The sequence below is a fragment of the Symphalangus syndactylus genome, chromosome 4, assembly GCF_028878055.3.
Source record: "Symphalangus syndactylus isolate Jambi chromosome 4, NHGRI_mSymSyn1-v2.1_pri, whole genome shotgun sequence".
In the NCBI taxonomy this organism is placed as follows: domain Eukaryota; kingdom Metazoa; phylum Chordata; class Mammalia; order Primates; family Hylobatidae; genus Symphalangus; species Symphalangus syndactylus.
Window position 1 is genome coordinate 34263011 of NC_072426.2, and position 19443 is coordinate 34282453.

The 19443-nt window shown below is 40.7% G+C and overlaps 1 protein-coding gene across 2 annotated transcripts in view; it reads right to left on the bottom strand.

The window, feature by feature from the left end:
* CCDC6 (coiled-coil domain containing 6) overlaps positions 1-19443 on the bottom strand; it is a 119151-nt gene that overhangs the window by 41394 nt on the left and 58314 nt on the right. For both annotated transcript variants that reach the window (XM_055274389.2, XM_055274390.2), the window contains exon 3: positions 1525-1653. In XM_055274389.2, coding sequence (XP_055130364.1) covers positions 1525-1653 — 129 coding nt within the window. The remainder of the gene's footprint in view (positions 1-1524; positions 1654-19443) is intronic.

The following is a 19443-nucleotide window of genomic DNA, read 5'->3' on the forward strand; positions in this document are numbered from 1 at the left end:
GACTTTACTTGGTCACTTGGTTAACTCTTGATTAACAAGTAAATAGTGTGTCAGGGACTTAAATCTTCGAAGCTTAACTTTAACAGAACTGGAGCTACTGCCTATCCTGGGAATTAAACGGGTGAACCTCAGAACAAAATGTTTTTAAACTGGTAGGGCACGGGGCATGGCGTCTGGTTAATTTAGACACTGCATTTAAATTTGGAAGATGAATGGTAAGAATAAATTATTCTAGATATGTATAAAATAGCCAACCCTTGAAAACTGAACTTTCATCAGAGAAAGGACGAAAACACTTTTAGGGTCACCATTCAGTGTTAGAAAACCCAGTACCATTCCCTGCTTTGCTACAGGTAAAAACAAGAATAAGAGAATAATTAAAGTCAGTCTTACTTTAAGACAAACTCTAACTTCCCTTCAAACCTTGCAGCACGATCACTGTTTCATTCTCAGGTAAAATATTCAAACTAGAGCGGTCCTGAGAGTGACTGATGGAATGAGTTAACATGGAGTAAGGTGCACAGGGAGAATCCTGAATGTGAGATAAATCAGACAACTTTAATGAGGCTTAGCCTAATCAGGGCAATCAGGATCTAAAATACAAACAGCTGGAAGATCTTCATCTACTGCATTTTACATAGAAACCCAGGTAGCAGTACACTAGCGTCAGCCTCTTATAACTTAGGGGAACTAAAATTTCAGGACACTAGCATGGGTGAAGGCATCGGGGAACACCAAGGCTAGCGATAACATAGTCTGACACACCCTGAATGGAGTGACAATAGCTGCCCAGAGTTCTGTGTGATAATGGGGCATACAGACCAAGTCTGGACTCCCAAGGCCAATGTTCCAACACCAATGCCTGCTGAGGGCAGAGGACAAAGGGATTGTGTGCTATTACTACTTCCCACCTTTGTACCTTGTTAAGTTTGCCATTTCTGGTTTTAGTCTGTCCTGCTCTGTTTACAAATGGAGAACTTGAGCCCAGAGAAATTAATGAAGTTAATATAAAGTCATACAACCAGTCAGTGGTTGACTCAAGGTGAGTTACCAAGTCTATGACTCCATATCTGTACCAACAAGTCTGGACTGGGAGAAGAGAAGGCTCATGTAAGGTTGCTAATGATTCAAAGAGGAAAATGTTAATTGTTTATTCTGAAGAAGCTTTGAAAGACCAGTTTTAGTTAACTGTCTTAGGAACTTTCACAGAAACTATTCTGTGGTCAAAAACATTATTCTCCCTTTGCTTTGCAAAAAGGAAGCTGACATTTCCTGCTATAAATCAGTACATCACAACTTATCTCCTGAAACTTTATTAATTGTGGTTAAAAAAGAGAAAATGTGTGAGAGAATGACAGGAACTATGTAAACCTGTCAATGCTCACTTCAGAAATGAAGTCTCCACAGTGGGGAGAGAACGCTGAAAACTACTTTTCACTTAAATTCTTCCAGGCATCTTAAAGCTTAAAAGAACAAGCTGAGAATGAGAAAATACAATGTAAAGGAAGAGCTACAGGTGCTTACCTGTTCTAATGTAAGTTGCTTAGAAATGGTGTCATTCTCCAGTTTTTTAATTTTCTTCATCAGTTTGTTGACCTGAAATTCCTGCTCTTGTTCAAGGTGCTGTTCTAGTTCGGCTTTCTCATGCTGCAACTGGAAAATGAAAAACACACAGATGTGGACATCAGGCAACTCAAATGCCATGGAAACATTGGCTCCAAAAGGTGACTATATGAAGAAGCTATACCACAAAGTTACATTACCCACTTTTGCTCAAATGTGCAAGTGTATACCTAGTAATCTGTGCCTAACTGGTTCCTCTAACTTAAAACCAAAAGTCATAGGGAATGGAAATACAATTTGTGTTTCACAATATACTTTTTGCTACCTTTCAGGTTTTATGCTATAGGCATACAGATAAATTTTTTAAAAATAGAAATTTCATATCAATTTTTATTAAATGAATTGCAGTTTATTCAGATTTGCATCATGTATGTAGACAGAGATGTCAAAATCACAGAACATACTTAGGTAAATTATTCAGAATGCTATTTCCAGTGTACAAGTAAGCATGCCTTCACAAAAATCAGCACAATTATTTTTCTATACAGAGACTGTACACCACAGTTACTATATATTCCCTAAAAACCAAGAGGGAAAATATCGGCTGGGCATGGTGCCTCATATCTGTAATCCCAGCACTTTGGGAGGCCAAGGCAGGTGGACCACCTGAAGTCAGGACTTCAAGACCTGCCTGGCCATCACAGTGAAACTCTGTCTTTACTAAAAATATGAAAGTCAGCTGGGCGTGGTGGCAGGCACCTGTAATCCCAGCTACTTGGGAGGCTGAGACAAGAGAATCGCTTGAATCCAGGAGGTGGAGGCTGCAGTGAGCTGAGATGGCACCATTGCACTCCAGCTTGGGCAACAAGAGCAAAACTCTGTCTCAAAAAAAAGAATCTTATTCATGCAATTAAAAGATAAGGCTACGGTGTCATTACCAGAGAAAATTTAAAAACAAAAACAAACCAAACTCCAACCTACAAAACCAAAGGAAAATAAAAGAAATCCAGTGGACCCATAGGGACTTGGGGAGGTTCTCATTAATAATTGCATATTATTTTTATAACACTCTCAACTGGGGGGGGGTGGTTTGTTGATCCACAGCAGGGGTTGGCCTGATGTTTCAGAATTAAGGGAAAAAAGTAAAAGCTACTAAAACAACGAAGCACACAAAAGTTTTAGTTTTTGGCTGAATAGGACACTGCTCCCTAATTTTATGTTCACAGCCATTTCTTTTGGCAGACACTATACACCAGGTTCTTCACATGCATTTAGACAGGCATGGTCACTTCCATTTTATATGTGACAAATCACATTATTAGACTGAAGCAATACAGCTGGAAAGTGGCGGAGCTTGGGACCCAGACCCTGCCCAGAACCCCAAACCAGTGCTCTCTCCCGCTGTATCACTGAGCAAACCCAAGAGAGGTCGCCTTCAGACTGCTCCACCCATGAGTACCTACCACACCCTGCGCACCTGGAAAGCCAAATGATTAAACATAGAAAAAAAGCCATGTATGCTTGCCCAGGGGATGCAACGTTTCTTTGTAAACCCTTCTTAGGGTGGAGTGGACAACTGAGAGCTGAGGCAAGCCTGATCATCCTCAAAATGGCTACAAGTAACACTCTCCACATTTGACAGTGTCCACTGCCCTGAAAACACATACTCAGTTTAAGGGGAAAAAAATTGTTTTGGTTAGGCACAGGGGCTCACGCCTGTAATCCTAGCACTTTGGGAGGTCGAAGCAGGTGGATCACATGAGACCAGGAGTTCAAGACCAGCCTGACCAACATGGTGAAACCCTGTCTCTACTAAAAATACAAACAAACAAACAAATAAATAAATAAGCCCGGTGTGGTGGCATGCACCAGCTACTCAGAAGGCTGAGGCAGGAGAATCCCTTAAACCCAGGAGGCAGGGGTTGCAGGGAGGTGAAGGTTGCAGTGAGCCGAGATCACACCACTGCACTCCAGCCTGGGTGACAGAGCGAGACTCTGTCTCAAAAAAGAAAAAAAAAAAAGAAAAAAAATTTTAATCTGACATAGTCTTCCAACACTGGAAATATTGAATAAATAGATGCTGTTTTCCTTCCAACTGTTTTTGATGTTCAAGGCCAAAAATAACCTGGTCAATCTTGCAGGGACCCAAGAGAAAAGCAGGTGTAAGGAGGTGCTTACAGTGACAAGTCTATACTTAGCTAGCTCTTTAAAACTCAGATTCTGCAAGACCAAGCAGCAATTAAAAGAACTAAGATGAATGAATAGAGAACAAGAAGAGTTCCCAGCAATTTTGAGAAAGAACCCAATGGAACAAGCATCGCTTAGGAGGAAAAATATAGCAAAGCATGTACATCTGCCCCTAAGGCTTTCATTCAGTAAGCGTGGTGTGCTGTCTTCTATCTGCAGGTACTATGCGAATGGTAGGCGAGATCTATAGTTAACATATCATCCTTGCCCTAAAAATAGTTATGAACACTAAGCTTTAACAGTATCTACTAGTTATTGAGAGATGATAAACTTAAGTCTTAAAACCTTTAAACTATTTGCATAGCTTTTTTAATACAGTAGCTATGTTTTCTTCCAATATGTTTTCAACTGCTGCCATTTTTATTTGAAAGAACCCTTCTTTTTTCTCAACATTATGCCTCTGCCCTGAGGTAAACTAAAACAATAAAGGGTGTAATCTAACATTGAAAAATCTCTTGCCCACCAAGCAGCGTTTGTCATAGAATGTTAATCTGAAGAAAGGCAAGACTCTCATTGGCTTGCAGGAAAATATCCATATTTAGACAGATGGTCTAACACTGTCAGTAGCTTTAGGTACTTCCTTTAAGACTACAGATTGAACTAATAATAAAGCCTATCACAGCTCTCAATTTTAGGAGGCATTTTCCTCTCAAGAGCTATACCCTAAGGAAAATTTGATGGTAAAGCTGTCATTACCAGAACTCAAGTAAGGTCACTGGGTTACACTAACCCATTTGGAAAATATCAAGCCATTCTGAGATGTAACTCTGTTTGCTAAAGATTCACAGTTTTTATCATCCCCCAAAGACAGTGCTAAAACAAACAGTTCTGCTGCCTGCTTTGTTCTGCCACCTCAGGTGACATGCAACACAAGCAGAGCATAGAGTTCCTGAACAAAGACTAGAAACAGAAAATACAGTTCTTCCTGGAACAAAGAAACTGCCAATAAAAAGAGAAACATGGCCAGGCACAGTGGCTCATGCCTATAATCCTAGCACTTTTAGAGGCCGAAGCAAGAGGACTGCTTGAGCCCCAGAGTTTGCGACCAGCCTAGGCAACACAGTGAGGCTCTGTCTCTATAAGAAAAGATTAGCTGGACGTGGTGGTGCGCGCACCTGTAGTCCCAGCTACTCAGGAGACTGAAGTGAGAGGACTGCTGGAGCCCAGAAGATCAAGGCTGCAGTGAGCGTGAGTGCACCACTACAATCCAGCCTGGGTGACAGACCACGACCCTGTCTAAATAAAAAAAATAAAAAAAGAGCTTGCTTGAGAGAAACACAGAAGTACCTCAGTCCCCTAAAATCATGAGACAAGGGTTAAGATGAGCAAGAGGTAGGCGGCAAATGTGTGCATAGGGACCTTGAAGGACTAATAACTACAGAACTTGCCTCATATAGTTTGTCTAAGAAAAATTCAGATATTCTCTTTTAAACAGATACCATGTAAATTCAAGCAACGTGGCTCCAATAGGGTTTGAACCAACACCCTGAATTGACCTGCCTATTTTAAAGCTATAGCTCATGGCACCACAGACGTGAAAACCCTGGGAAGCCTAGTGCAGGGTGACTCAAGACTAGCTGTCAGTTTCACCTCTGATGCCCATCTTCAATATGGGCAAACTTTTCTAGGCACGACTTTAAATTTATCATCATAGGTCTTAATGTACTGTTACATGAACAATTTTAAATCTTCCAATAAAGTCAAAGATCCTGAACTAGAACAGAAATTATTCCATCTAATAATAATCAAGCATATTAATTAATATTTTGAAATGATACTCATGTGTCTGCCTTAAATATATATAAAGCTAGATGCCTAGGCAGATTAAAGGCTTTTTTCAAAAATCAGAATTTTCAACAAATACATTTTTTATATAAGGCCAATCTCAAAGATTATCGAACAGTTTTATAACCCTTATTTGTGCTATATGTTAACACTAATAAAAATATCCCTGTGGAATCAGAATTACATAACAATGATCCCTCAGCAGATCACATTTTCAACGGAATTAGGGTTATATAAATAAAAGTTTGTTCCTTGGGATCCAACAAGAAAAATATATTAACAGAACTGAAAAGGGCATAAACGAAAATGCAACTATATGCTCAACTATAAATCGGTATAATTTTAAATTCTAAGTTCTAAAGCAAGCATTTTCTTATATCATCCACTGATTAGATATATAGTCTCAAAGCAAACTTCCAGCCCAATGAAATACACAAGTGTAGCATTAATTTGATCTTAAGCAGGCTAGCCTTAAGCATCATCCAATTACCAATAATTGTGCTTATAATTTACAAAGGATTTCTGGAACCACTTCAATGAACCAGGCCTTTTACATAATAGATTCAAGAACTCTGCACCAAATGACTTTTTATTCTCAATAAATTCTTTCTAGCAGGTAGAGGCATTGAAAATCATTTACCTGGGAGAACCTCCTCCAATAGGTACCACAGGTGCATGTGTATGCTGGATGCTGGATGCTGAGAGCACCTTCCCACCCAACATGCAGCAGGTTTGCTGGATCCTAGGTTTTGTAAAATGTCAATGTGCAGGTCTGGGCTTGTTGTCAAGTCAGTCCTTGCCAACTGAAGCACACCTTCTAGCCACTACCCCTAGGACCCAGCTTTTTCAAGACAACTTAAGAATAAACCAGGTCAGGCACGGTGGCTCACGCCTGTAATCCCAGCACTTGGGAGGCCGAGGTGGGCAGATGACCTGAGGTCAGGAGTTTGAGTCCAGCCTGGCTAACATGGTGAAACCCTGTCTCTACTAAAAATACAAAAAAATTAGCCGGGCGTGGTGGCATGCGCCTGTAGTCCCAGCTACTCAGGAGGCTGAGGCAGGAGAATCACTTGAACCTGGGAGGTGGAGGTTGCAGTGAGCCGAGATCGCACCACTGCACTCTAGCCTGGGCGACAAGAGCGAGACTCTGTCTAAAAAAAAAAAAAAAAAAAAGAAAGAAGAAGAAGAAACTTGAGAGGCCCCCAGCTTTGTTTTCACTAGTCAACTAATATCTCTGTTACCCACAGTACTGCAACTAACATCCTTGGTTTATTGAAAGTTACCAAGGAATGGAGCTACCTGCATTGGACCAAGTAAAGGCCACCCCAGGACAGTAACTGCATTAAGCCATTAGACTGTCAAAAGCAATCATAATGTTATTAATATGAGCTTTGGAAAAAAGCTCAAAAATCTCTCTCAGAACATAGAAAGTCTCTCAAGAACCGACTTGTCAGCTGTTCTGCTGAGCAGAAATTCAGACTCCCACCTCAAACTCAGTACTTCATCACTAAGGGCTTCTTGGGCCCACACTTATTCCCACCTCCTCCCCTTCTGTTACTGGTACCAGTAATCTGGGTCAATGCCTCACATCTCATGAGTTACCAAGGCCCATGAAGCCAGCCTCCACAACAGCTGTCACACACACACACACACACACACACACTCTTCTTTGTGTGTGCCATGTGCTCATGTCCCCAATCTGGTTCAGGCCTTTTATTCCTTTTCCTTTGGGCTACTGCCAAAACCTCCTACTGGATCTCCCCAGGCCCACTGTAGATCATCCTAGCACAAGTCCTATTACTTCAATGTCCTGCTCAAAACTCTTCAATGGCTCCCTACTACCTGTGGACTAAGTCCAAACTCACTGGCATAACATTCAAGTCCTTCCATGATCCAATCCCTATGCAAGCTTCCCACGCCTTCCTCATACTATTTTCACACTACTCAGTTGATGTGACAGTCCAAGGTTTGCAAGCATAAATGCCTTCAGGGTTCATGCATGCAACAAACAAAGAATGGATGGGTTTAAGCCAGGGAGTGGTAGCTATTGTGGTTAAAGGAAAAGCTCATGTCCTTTTCTGACTCTTAAAAAGAAAATCCCATCATGCCAGCCAAACACTTTTGGTGACCATACTGGTCCAGGGGCTTCTAGATCACAATACTTGCTAGTCATGCCGGATCACTCTTACAGAAACCATGCCACTCACTCTGCCCACATGCCCCACTCATGCTGTGCCTCTGCCTATAGAGTCCGAATCCCTCCCCTCAATTTACCGAGACTAGGGGATAGCATAAAAGACTTCCCCAATGTTTTCCCACATGCCCTCAGCATAATGTGCACTCACCCTCCTTTAAGGTGTGAGAAGCCCATTGTCATTCAAGTGCATTTTAATGTCTATTTCATTATGTTTTTCTATATCTTTTCCATCAGCTACTTCTAAACGCAGCTAATGCTTCAAGGCGATTATTACGTCTCAAGCACTTTATATACACTATCACACTTGTTGGTTGAATCTTCGTAACTCTACAGTAGAAACTGTTATCTGTATTTTGCAAAGAGTGAAACCACAGCTTAAAGAGATTAGGTGATCTGCCCGAAATTTCACAGGTAAAGGGTAAATCCAGGGTTCAAACTGAGGTCCTTGGCTTCAAAGCCTTTGCTCTCATCTCTGATGTGTGCTGCCATCCTAGAACACCTGGGTACATTCTCAATCACTCTTTACAGGATTGAAAGCTCTAAGAAGGGCAGTGACTAGGATTTCCTTGATCCTACTCCAAAACATAGAAAATACATTGTGAATGCAAATACTGATTGAATAAATGATAACGTCCTCACTTCATGTGGACCGTTTGCTCTAGATTAAGCCTCAGGATAAGCAAAACAACGGTTGGGAGTGGGGTGGATTAATCAAGATCTAGGACATTACCCATATATCATGGTCTGCCCCAAAGCCCCTGTTTCTCTTCCTGTTTATAGCCCCTCTCCAACTCCTAGCCATAATCAATATCCTAACTCTTATGGTATTTACTTCCTTAGATTTTTCCTAAAGTTGTTTTTTTAAACAACCTACGTATTCATTTACTTCCAAACATTGGTCTTGCTAGGTTTTGCATTCTTTCATATCCAGCTTCTTCTGCTAAATGAACTTGTTACTAATTGTGGTTTGTATTTTCATTGCTTCACAGTATCCAGCTATTTATACCACAGTCTATCCTCTCAACGGATGACAGGCACTTGGGTCATTTCTTTTTATTTATTTATTTTGAGACAGAGTCTCACTCTGTCGCCAGGCTGTAATACAGTGGTGTGATCTTGGCTCACTACAACCTCCGACTCCGTGGTTCAAGTAATTCTCCTGCCTCAGCCTCCCGAGTAGCTGGAATTACAGGCACACGCCACCACACCCAGCTAATTTTTGTATTTTTAGTAGATACAGAGTTTCATGTATCTACTATCATGTTGGCCAGGCTGGTCTCAATCTCCTGACCTCGTGATCCACCCACCTCGGCCTCCCAAAGTGCTGGGATTACAGGCGTGAGCCACCACGCCTGGCCATTTCTAGTTTTTTATCATGATCAATGGCACAAAGAACATTCTTTTACATATCTGGTACACATGTACATGTAATATGATATATACCCAGGATTGAAACCACTGGGTCATAGAGAATAAATATTTCCAACTTAATTAGGTACTACCAAATTGTTTTCAAATGAGTGTAATGATTTCAATTTTCTACCTGCAGTACATAAGAATTTATTAGTAATATCTTCTTGTGGTTTAATTCACCTTTCCTGACTACTAATGAGGTTGTGTACTTTTTCCATTTGTTTACTGGCTTTTTGGCCACATACTTACGTGAAGAGTCTGTTTAAATCATTTGCCATTTTTCCTCTGGGTTGTTTGCTTTCTTACTGATTTGTAGTTCTCTGTCATTACATATGGTGCATATCTCTTCTCCCATTCTGTGGTTCATCCTTGCATTTTCCTTATGATATGTCTCTGGCCCTCTCCTCTGGGCACACCTCCTGAGTAACAGCATTAATTTCCATGGGAATAAATAATTTCTAAAGAAAACACTCCCAAATTTATATTTCTAGCCCAGACTTCTCTGTTGAGAGTCAGAACCTCTGTCCAACTGCCTTGTCTGTTCTCTCCATTTGGAAGCCCAGACATTGCAATTGAACTTCTGACCTTCTTACTCCAAACATACTCCACTTGCTGTCTTTTCCATCTTAAATGATGGGAACTATTCTTCCAGTCATTGAGACTCAAACCCCTAAGTTTTTCTTGATCCTTTTTTTCTACACCACTTCTAATCCATCCACAAATCCTATGAGGTTATTTCTTCAAAATGTACCCAGAATCCAGTTTACCATCTTCACTACTACTCCCTGAATAATCCACTCCATCTCTTGGCATGTATTACAGAATATCCTTCTAATATGCATTGCTCCCACCTTGGCCCCCAATCCATAATCTCTTCATGACACAGCAACCAAAGCAATCATTTTAAGAGTTATGTAGGATCATTTTGCCACTCTGCTCAAAACCCTGGGTGGCTCCCATGCAGAATAAAAGCCAAAGTGCCAACAGTGGCTCCCAAACCTCTATCATATCAAGCCTCCAGACCCATTACCTCCCAATTTCATCTATCACTCTTCTCTCCCCATGACGTCAACCTAACCACACCAGTCTCTCTGCTGCTTCTCCAACGTGGTAGGCACAATCTTACTTCAAGGCCTTAGCACTTTCCTATTCCTTCTGCCTACAATACTCTTCCCACAAAAATCTATTTGGCTAGCTTCTTCTCCCAGATTTTGCTTAAATATTACCTCAATGACTTGAATTTACTTAAAACTTTAACTGCCCTATGCCCTTTACAGTGTTCTATATTTTTCCATGGCACTTAATCCCTTCTCTTGGTTTTTGATGCTTTCATATTTTCACATTTAACTGCTTATTGCTGGTACACAGAAATACAATTTTTCATGTGAGAAAATGGAATTCTAATTACTTATCTGTAGATTCTTAAGATTTAAAAGTTTTCCACTTACACAATAATAAGTAAATGGCAATATTAGTTCCTCCTTTCAATCCTTACATCTTTTTCTTGCCTTTCTGCACTGGCTAGAAATCCACAACAAAAATCAATATAGGGAAATGCAGCAGGCATCTGTGTCTTGTTCTTTTTTTTTTTTTTTCAAGATGGAGTCACTCTGTCCACCCAGGCTGGAGTGCATTGGCGCGATCTCTGCTCACTGCAAGCTCCACCTCCCCGGTTCAGGCCATTCCCCTGCCTCAGCCTCCCGAGTAGCTGGGACTACAGGTGCCTGCAACCATGCCCGGCTAATTTTTTGTAATTTTAGTAGAGACGGGGTTTCACCACGTTAGCCAGGACGGTCTCGATCTCCTGACCTCATGATCCGCCTGCCTCGGCCTCCCAAAGTGCTGGAATTACAGGCGTGAGCCACCGCGCCTGGCCCCATGTCTTGTTCTTGATTTTAAAGAGAAAGTTAACTTTTCATAATCAAACACAATGGTTAGGGTAGGCTTTTTGTAAACACTTTATTTACGTTTGAGATGGAGTCTCACTCTGTTGCCCAGGCTAGAGTGCAGCAGTACAATCTTGGCTCAATGCAACCACTGCCTCCTGGTTCAACTGATTCTCCTGCCTCAGCCTCCCGAGTAGCTGGGACTACAGGCGTGCACCACCACACCCCACTAACTTATTTTTGGTACTTTTAGTAGAGATGGGGTTTCACCATGCTGGTCAGGCTAGTCTTGAACTCCTGACTTCAAATGATCTGCCCATCTCGGCCTCCCAAAGTGCTGGGATTACAGGTGCGAGCCACCGCGCCTGGCCTATGTAAACACTTTTTTAAAAAGTCAGGTTTCAGTTCTATTCTTAGTTCACTAATTTTTATCATGAATTGTTACACTTTATCAAATCCTCTCTCCATCTATTAACATGATCATGACTTTTTCTTTTTATTCTGTGAATGTGGCAAATTACACTTACTGATTTTCTACTGGTAAACTAAACTTGCATTTCTTGTATAAACCCAACGTGGTCATGGTGCATTGTCCTTTTAATATATTGCTGACTTCATTTACTTATATTTTGTGTAGGATTTTTGCTCATGATTGAGGCTGTACTATAATTTGCCTTTTCTGAACTACACTTAAGTTTGAGCATTAAAGGTTATGTTACTCTTAAAATATATTGGGGACCCATTTTTTTCCCTTTAGAATTTACGGAAGACAATTTTTTTTTTTTTTTTTTTTTTTTTTTGAGATGGAGTTTTGCTCTGTCACCCAGGCTGGAGTGCAGTGATGCAATCTCAGCTCACAGCAAGCTCCGCCTCCCAGGTTCACGCCATTCTCTTGCCTCAGCCTCCCGAGTAGCTGGGACTACAGGCGCCTGCCACCGCCCCTGGCTAATTTTTTGTATTTTTAGTAGAGACGGGGTTTCACCGTGTTAGCCAGGATGGTCTCGACCTCCCGACCTCATGATCCACCCGCCTCGGCCTCCCAAAGTGCTGGGATTACAGGCCTGAGCCATCACACCCGGCCTTTTTTTGTATTTTTAGTAGAGACGGAATTTCACCATGTTAGCCAGTATGGTCTCGATCTCCTGACCTCGTGATCCGCCCGCCTCAGCCTCCCAAAGTGTTGGCATTACAGGCACGAGCCAACGTGCCCGGCCAGAAGACAAATTACTTTATCCTTCAATGTTTGGTACAACTCTCAATGAAACCATTTGGACCTGGAATTCATTGTTTATGAAGGCTGTTGATCTCTAATTCAATTTCTTTACAGGACAGAAGACAGTTTTCTTTTTCTTCCTCAGTCAGCTGGAGAAAGTTGTGTTTTTCTAAGAATTTGTCCACATCATATAAATTTCAAAAGTATTGCCATATAGTTATTCATTAGTTTTTCACTTAACATTTGAATGTCTACAAGAAAAGTGATATGTTTCCGGTTTCCTGCCAAAGATTTCAAGGTTGGCTTTTACTTCTCTGAGTATAGTAAGCATGGTTGCTTTATAGTATATGCCCAGTAATTCCAATATTTGAAGTATCTGCGAAGTCCATTTCTTTTATTTCTAGTCACTTACATTCATGGAATCTCATATCTTCATGTGCATGGATCTTTAACTGTGGGCTGAATATTGTATTTGAAAATTTATCAGCAGGAGAAGCTTGTAGCCTAGGATGATAGTAACTCGCTCCATAAAATTCCATCTCCTTTGGCTAAGCACCATAAGTCTGGGTCTACCTTAATCCAAAATCAAAGCCTTGTGTCTCTGATTTACCCAGATGATGCAAAACTAGTTCACTCTTAGCCTAAGCATGCAGCCCTTCATGATTCCAGCTTGAGGTAGGGTTGACTGATCACTCTCTCTAACTTTGACCAAAAGCAATCAACTGACTTCTGCAGCCCCAGCTCCACACAACGACCAAAACCACAATTTACTATCTCAGGTGTTTTTCTGGATGAATTCCAAGTGTCCTCTGAATAAAAGCAGCCTTGGGTGCTTCATTCTCACCCTCCTTCAGATCTCTGCCCAACAGTTCTTCACCATCATGTTAATTATTTAACAAAGAAGGATTTTGTTAAGCTTTTGTTTATCTTCAGTGAGGTATGTCTGAGTTATCTAATCTGCTATTTTCTACAGGAAAAGCCATAATATAACTTTTATAAAGAGAAAAAATAGCTACGTTCTTCCAGAAATTAGTTATTTGTTATTTTGATTCCTTGTTAGCAACACTGAGGACCAGAGTCAGGCCCTCACTTCTGAGCAGATGGCTTCAGGATAATATCAGACTTCCTATCTACTTGGAATACCTAAAGGGCTAAGTTTGAGTTTCTTGGATTTCCAGGAGCATGATGCCACTAAAAGCATTAACACCTTTAAAAAAAATCTGGTTAGGAAGAATATTTAAAAAAAAAAAAAAGCTCCATGGAAAAGATTTTTAAAGTCCTTGCAGGGCACGGTGGCTCATGCCTGTAATCCAGCATTTTGGGAGACTTAGGCAGGCAGATCACTTGTGGTCAGGAATCCAAGACTGGCCTGGCCAACATGGTGAAACCCTGTCTCTACTAAAAAAATAAATAAATAAAATTAAAAAAAAATACAAAAATTAGCTGGGCTAGTTAAAATTAGTCCAGTTACTCAGGAGGCTGAGGCATGAGAATCACTTGAGCCCAAGAGACGGAGGTTGCAGTGAGTCAAGATCATGCCAGCCTGGGCAACAGAGAGAGACTATCTCCAAAAAAAAAAAAAAAAAAAAGAGAGAGAAAAAGAAATCCTTTTGGCTCTGGCATATTGAAAAATCCATTTTGTAAAAACTGGCATTTTCTCCTGAGGAAGAAAGAGTGTTTAGCCCAAAGAATTCATTCTAAGCTGAGGCATTATTGAAAATCAAAATAAAAGGTCTCATCTTTCTTACCAAGTTTATGAGTGGAGGAAATAGGAAGGTGAGGACAGCAGCAGGATATAACTCCATATTTTAAAGTAATTACTGACTGGGCTGACTGCAAATTGTTTAAAAATGAAATGCAAAACATTGTAACATTTAGAACCAAAAAGTTTTAAAGTTATTTTAAAACTGTTTCTAGTGATAGCTAGGGTCTATCGATAGTGGGGCCTAGTATCCTTTAATAGACAAGATTCACCTTTCCAACTAGAAATAAGAATATTTCTCCCATCTACTTTGGTAAATACAGCAAGTTTAACTCCAGCTTCACCTAATTATTTTTATCTTTCTTTTCTTCTACCTTTATTTTTCCCTCTACCTACTTTTTCTCACATTTTATGTCAAAAAAGTCAGCATCTGAAGCTTCTGAGCCCTTACTTTTTGCCCTTATGGTTTTTTTTGTTTTTTTTTTTTGGGATGTTAGCACATCACATCTAGCCATAACCTTAGTACATGCGCACATGCACGCACACTTCAAAAGAAACTCAGTAATTTCAACACTGAAGAACTACTTGCTTTATTGTATTATCTACTCATAACAAATTACATTGCAATGAGAGATTTTTGCCATGCTACTAACAGAATTCTGGCTTATAATTTGGCCACTGGTGGCGGTAGCATAAAATGCATTAAAAACAACCCAGTGGCTCTTTGTAGGCATACTGTGAATGCAATGTGTGAACCTCTTGCTCCTGAAAAGATCAGACAAAGCTGAGGTTCCGGTAATTTGGAATGAAAACAATAAGAAAAAGCTCTGTTCTAACTGTTTTGAAAGCTGTTTTGTGATAGCAAATTTCTCTGATCAGTATTAAGGGCCCTGAAAAACAAGCCAGGAGGGCCACAGATCTAGCCATCTAAATATAAAGGACATATTTCATTTAGATCTCTCCCCTAACATAGAGATACCAAGGTTTCATCTGAATGGATGCAATGGTGTCATGGTCTTGGAGCCTTTGAAATTAACTAAATGAAGTTTCATACATTATTTATCAGCTTGACATGTGATTCTGCTCCTTGCATAAACAAAATAATTTCATTGCCATCTTAGTGGCTTGGGAAACTTGAAGGGGAGCGAGGGTGAAGAGGATGCTTCAGATTCTAGTGTACATCCTGGAAAAGAAGAGAATTGGGAGTCTATACTCACTTCCTTTGCCTGCAGAAATTGTCACGCTACTCAGAAAAAGAGTCTTTCAGGGGTTAAGTAAGCACACACTCTAGAAAAAAAAGAATCCAGTAAGATGGTATTAGGAGAAACCACTTCTCCAGAATTGACAGGACAAGTGAAAGAAGGCAAATGAAGTGCTAAGCCCTTTGTCCAGATGAACAGGCAGATCTGGAGACTTAGAAATTCTTCTTCCCAGTTTTATTTCTGTGTAAATGAGATAGAAGAATAATTCTGTCGCATGATATCCTTCTGAACTGCTCAGCTATAAATCATTTGGCAGAGGTAGCTTCAGCAGTTTTGCCCACAACTTCCTTCCTGTCCTCTATTTATCATCTTTCCATAGACGCTAGAGAAACTCCAACTACTTTAGTTCCAGGAAGCATTCTTACCTCAGGAACCAAGTCAATAATAATAAAAATAAGCCGTATCACCTTAATAAGAGATCCAGGACTTTTCTCCTTAAGTATTTCCAACCATCAATGTGCCCCCTATTAGGATATGACTACAATAATTTTTATTATAGGTAGAGCAGCATTATTTTCTCAGAATCAGATCCCATTTCAAATGTGAATTGAAAGTACCGTACTACAAATCTATTGATTATTTTAAGGTCTGAAATTTGCAAGCTGGAATAGATTGAAAAGATTAAGATATATGTAATATGCAGTACTCTTCCTACCCCAGTCGTAATCTATGGTTAAAAAAAATAGTTTATTAACTTTTGGTAGTGGTATTTGTTGAGAAAAGTGTAGACAATCCAGAACAAGCTGAGTGTGCTCCCAAAGAACAGAAAGTCAAGTTGATGCTTTGGCCCTGCATAAAAGCAGGTGGGAAAACCCACAATTGCTAAAACCATGATCAATCTCAGTGTCTGAGATAATAGATACGTCTTCCAGTAGGTATTTGTGATTGGTGGTTAAAAGTTTGCCAGGGGAATCAGAAATTTTTTTTTTTTTTTTTTTTGAGATGGTGTCTCGCTCTGTCTCCCAGGCTGGAGTGCAGTGACGCTATCTCAGCTCACTGCAAGCTCCGCCTCCTGGGTTCACGCCATTCTCCTGCCTCAGCCTCCCGAGTAGCTGATACTACAGGCGCCCACCACCACGCCCGGCTGATTTTTTGTATTTTTAGTAGAGACAGAGTTTCACCGTGTTAGCCAGGATGGTCTCGATCTCCTGACCTCGTGATCTGCCCGCCTTGGCCACCCAAAGTGTTGGGATTACAGGCAGAAGCCACCGCGCCAGGCCTAGAAATTTTTTTTTTTAAATGAAAGGAAGTTTTACAATAGAGGACTAGTGGAGTGAATCATACAAAGACTGACAAGACAGTTAGGCTAATCATTAGAGCATTCTGATTATACTAGTTCTTAATGATGTGGGCAGTCCAGAATCTCCTGTCACTTGCAAATGAGCCTGACTCTGCAGGGGGGTTCTGTGCACTGCTGCCCATGACAAAGAGATGCTACTAGCATAGCAGGACTCTGAGCTCTCTAAGTCAAAGAAACAGAAGGAGGTGGTTTCAAAAGGTAAGGACAAACCAGGCATCACAATTCTTAAATTTCCTTTTCAAGAAATAAGATGTTTTCTAGTTACAAAAGTATCATGTTGCTGTTACAGAATTAGAAGGAATAGGGCACAAAGAAAACAACATAACCTGTAAGTTCAGCACCCAAGTATAATTACTCTATAACATTCTGAAGAATGGCCTTTTAGACATTTTTTTTTTTTTTACCCCTAACGTACGTGTTATATAGCAGGTCCTCAAATAATGTCATTTCACTAAAACGTTGATGGGGAGTGGAGTTGATTCCCCACTGGGGCCACTGTCTGTGTGGATTTCCTGTGTTCTCCTCATGTCTGTACGGGTTTTCTCCAGGTACTCCAGCATCCTCCCACATCCCAAAGATGTGCACAACATGTTAACTGGCCATTGTTTAAATGATTCCAGTCTCAGCCAGTGTGAGTGTGCCCGTGTGCCCTGCGATAGAATAGATCCTGTCCAGGGCAGATTTCCACCTTGTAACCTAAGCTACCCAGAACTGCCAAGACAGGTTCTGACCACCTGTGACCCTAAACTGGAATCATTGGGTAAGTAATTATCTTACTTCTTCTTAACTAGTCTTTTTAAAAGTATACATAGCTCAGTTTATTTCAATGTGTAATATTTAAAGTGTTTGGGGTCTTTATTTGGAAGTTTGGTCATGTTTTCGTGACCAGAAATATGCAGTAGGAACTTAACTCTTGTTTGTATCAATTGGTCTCTGGTAAAATTAGATTCATTGGCCAGGTGCGGTGGCTCACGCCTATAATCCCAGCACTTTGGGACGCCAAGGCATGCAGATCACTTGAGGTCAGGAGTTCAAGACCAGCCTGGCCAATGTGGTGAAACCCTGTCTCTACTAAAAATACAAAAATTAGCTGGGCATGGTGGCAGGTGCCTGTAATCCCAGCTACTTGGAAGGTGAACCGAGATTGCACCATTGCACTCTAGCCTAGGTGACAGTCTCAAAAATAAACAAACAAATAAATAAGATTCATTATACGTCATTTCACTTAAAGACACAGTTTCTAAGAACTTATTGGCAACATTAAGTGAGAACTTATTGTATATTAAATTCTTTCTTTGAGACAGAGTCTCACTGTATCCCCCAGGCTGGAGTGCAGTAGCGTGATCTCGGCTCACTGCAACCTCTGCCTCCCAGGTTCAAGCAATTATCCTGCCTCAGTCTCCTGAGTAGCTGAGATTACAGGCATGCGCCACCACACCCAACTAATTTTTTGTATTTTTAGTAGAGACGGGGTTTCGCCATGTTGGCCAGGCTGGTCTCGAACTCCTGGCATCAAAGTGATCCACCCGCCTTGGCTTCCCAAAGTGCTGAGATCACAGGTGTGAGCCACCACGCTCAGCCTGTATATAAAATTCTGATAAGTTTGCTCACAAACGCTTCTTACAGGTTTGAATTACAAATAATGATTAAAGCACAACCTCTCTTCAAGGCATTCGAGAGTAGAATTTAGCTCTAATGTAGGTTCATGTTGAATTTACCAAAAATAATAGAGTTCTTTTTGGAACAATGTCTCACCAATCAGGTAGTGAATCCCATGGCCTGGGCTCAGAAAGATGTAGACTTCTCAGTCAAGAGTTCTCACAAGATAAAGATAAAATTTTGTGTCTGTACTGGATAGACAGAAAAGCAAGGGAGAAGAGCTGCATGCTCCCTTTTGTGTGTGTTTTCCTGTTGGTGAGGATGAACACATATGGAGGTGTTTAAGCCATCTCCCAAACTGGATCTTTTAAAGGGCAAAGGGATTTACTCTCATGTATACTTAGGTAAACTTGATTCTATTTTTTAAAGGTATTGGATACCCAACTTGGCCATAGCAGACAGGAAGGGACACGTCTCTTCTATAGCAAGTCTCATTTTGTTCTCAGGATCAAAAAATCCCTTTGAAATGCACATAAAAGCATTGTCCAATCACTATCAGAAATAACAGCCAAAGCACTCTGACAAAACAAAAATTGATCTGTATATAGCCTCTCAGTGGCCTTTGGGTGAAAAATGCTGAACACTTTCATAGTGAACAGGTCAATGCACCCATTTGTCTGTGGGTGACACTTGTAGCATGATTTCTCTTAGCAGGCTTTTTTTAGCAAGGTCCTATGCAGAAGCAAACATCCTAGAAAGCCATATTAAAATAATCACATAGTTGAAAAAGTCTATTGGTATTAATTACTCCAAAAATCTTCCAGATGGAAAACAGTATTTCCATGCTGAGTAGCAGAAAATGTGGTCATTCAACAAAAGACTGGTTGAACCTAATAAGGAAATACATATTGGGAGCCTGAGGGATGAGTATCATAGGCTGAACAGCCCTTCCACTGCTGCAGCTATGATATCCCTGAACCGGACAACAATAGAGGGCAGGTTCTTAAGCACTATCAAAAAATAGACATGTTGTGATACCTGGTGTCTAAAGCAACAGATCTCCTATCATGACTCAGAATGGCAACAGCTTCAGAACTTGCCAGAGACCTGAACCTAAAACTACCTGCTATCCATCTCCTTTCAAACGCCTAAAGACCAGGGGAAGAGAATGGGCATTATTGTTTAATGGGCACAGAGTTTCAGTTTGAAAAAGTTCCGGAGATGGATGGTGGTGATGGCTGCACAACAAAGTGAAAATGCTTAACGCCACTGAATT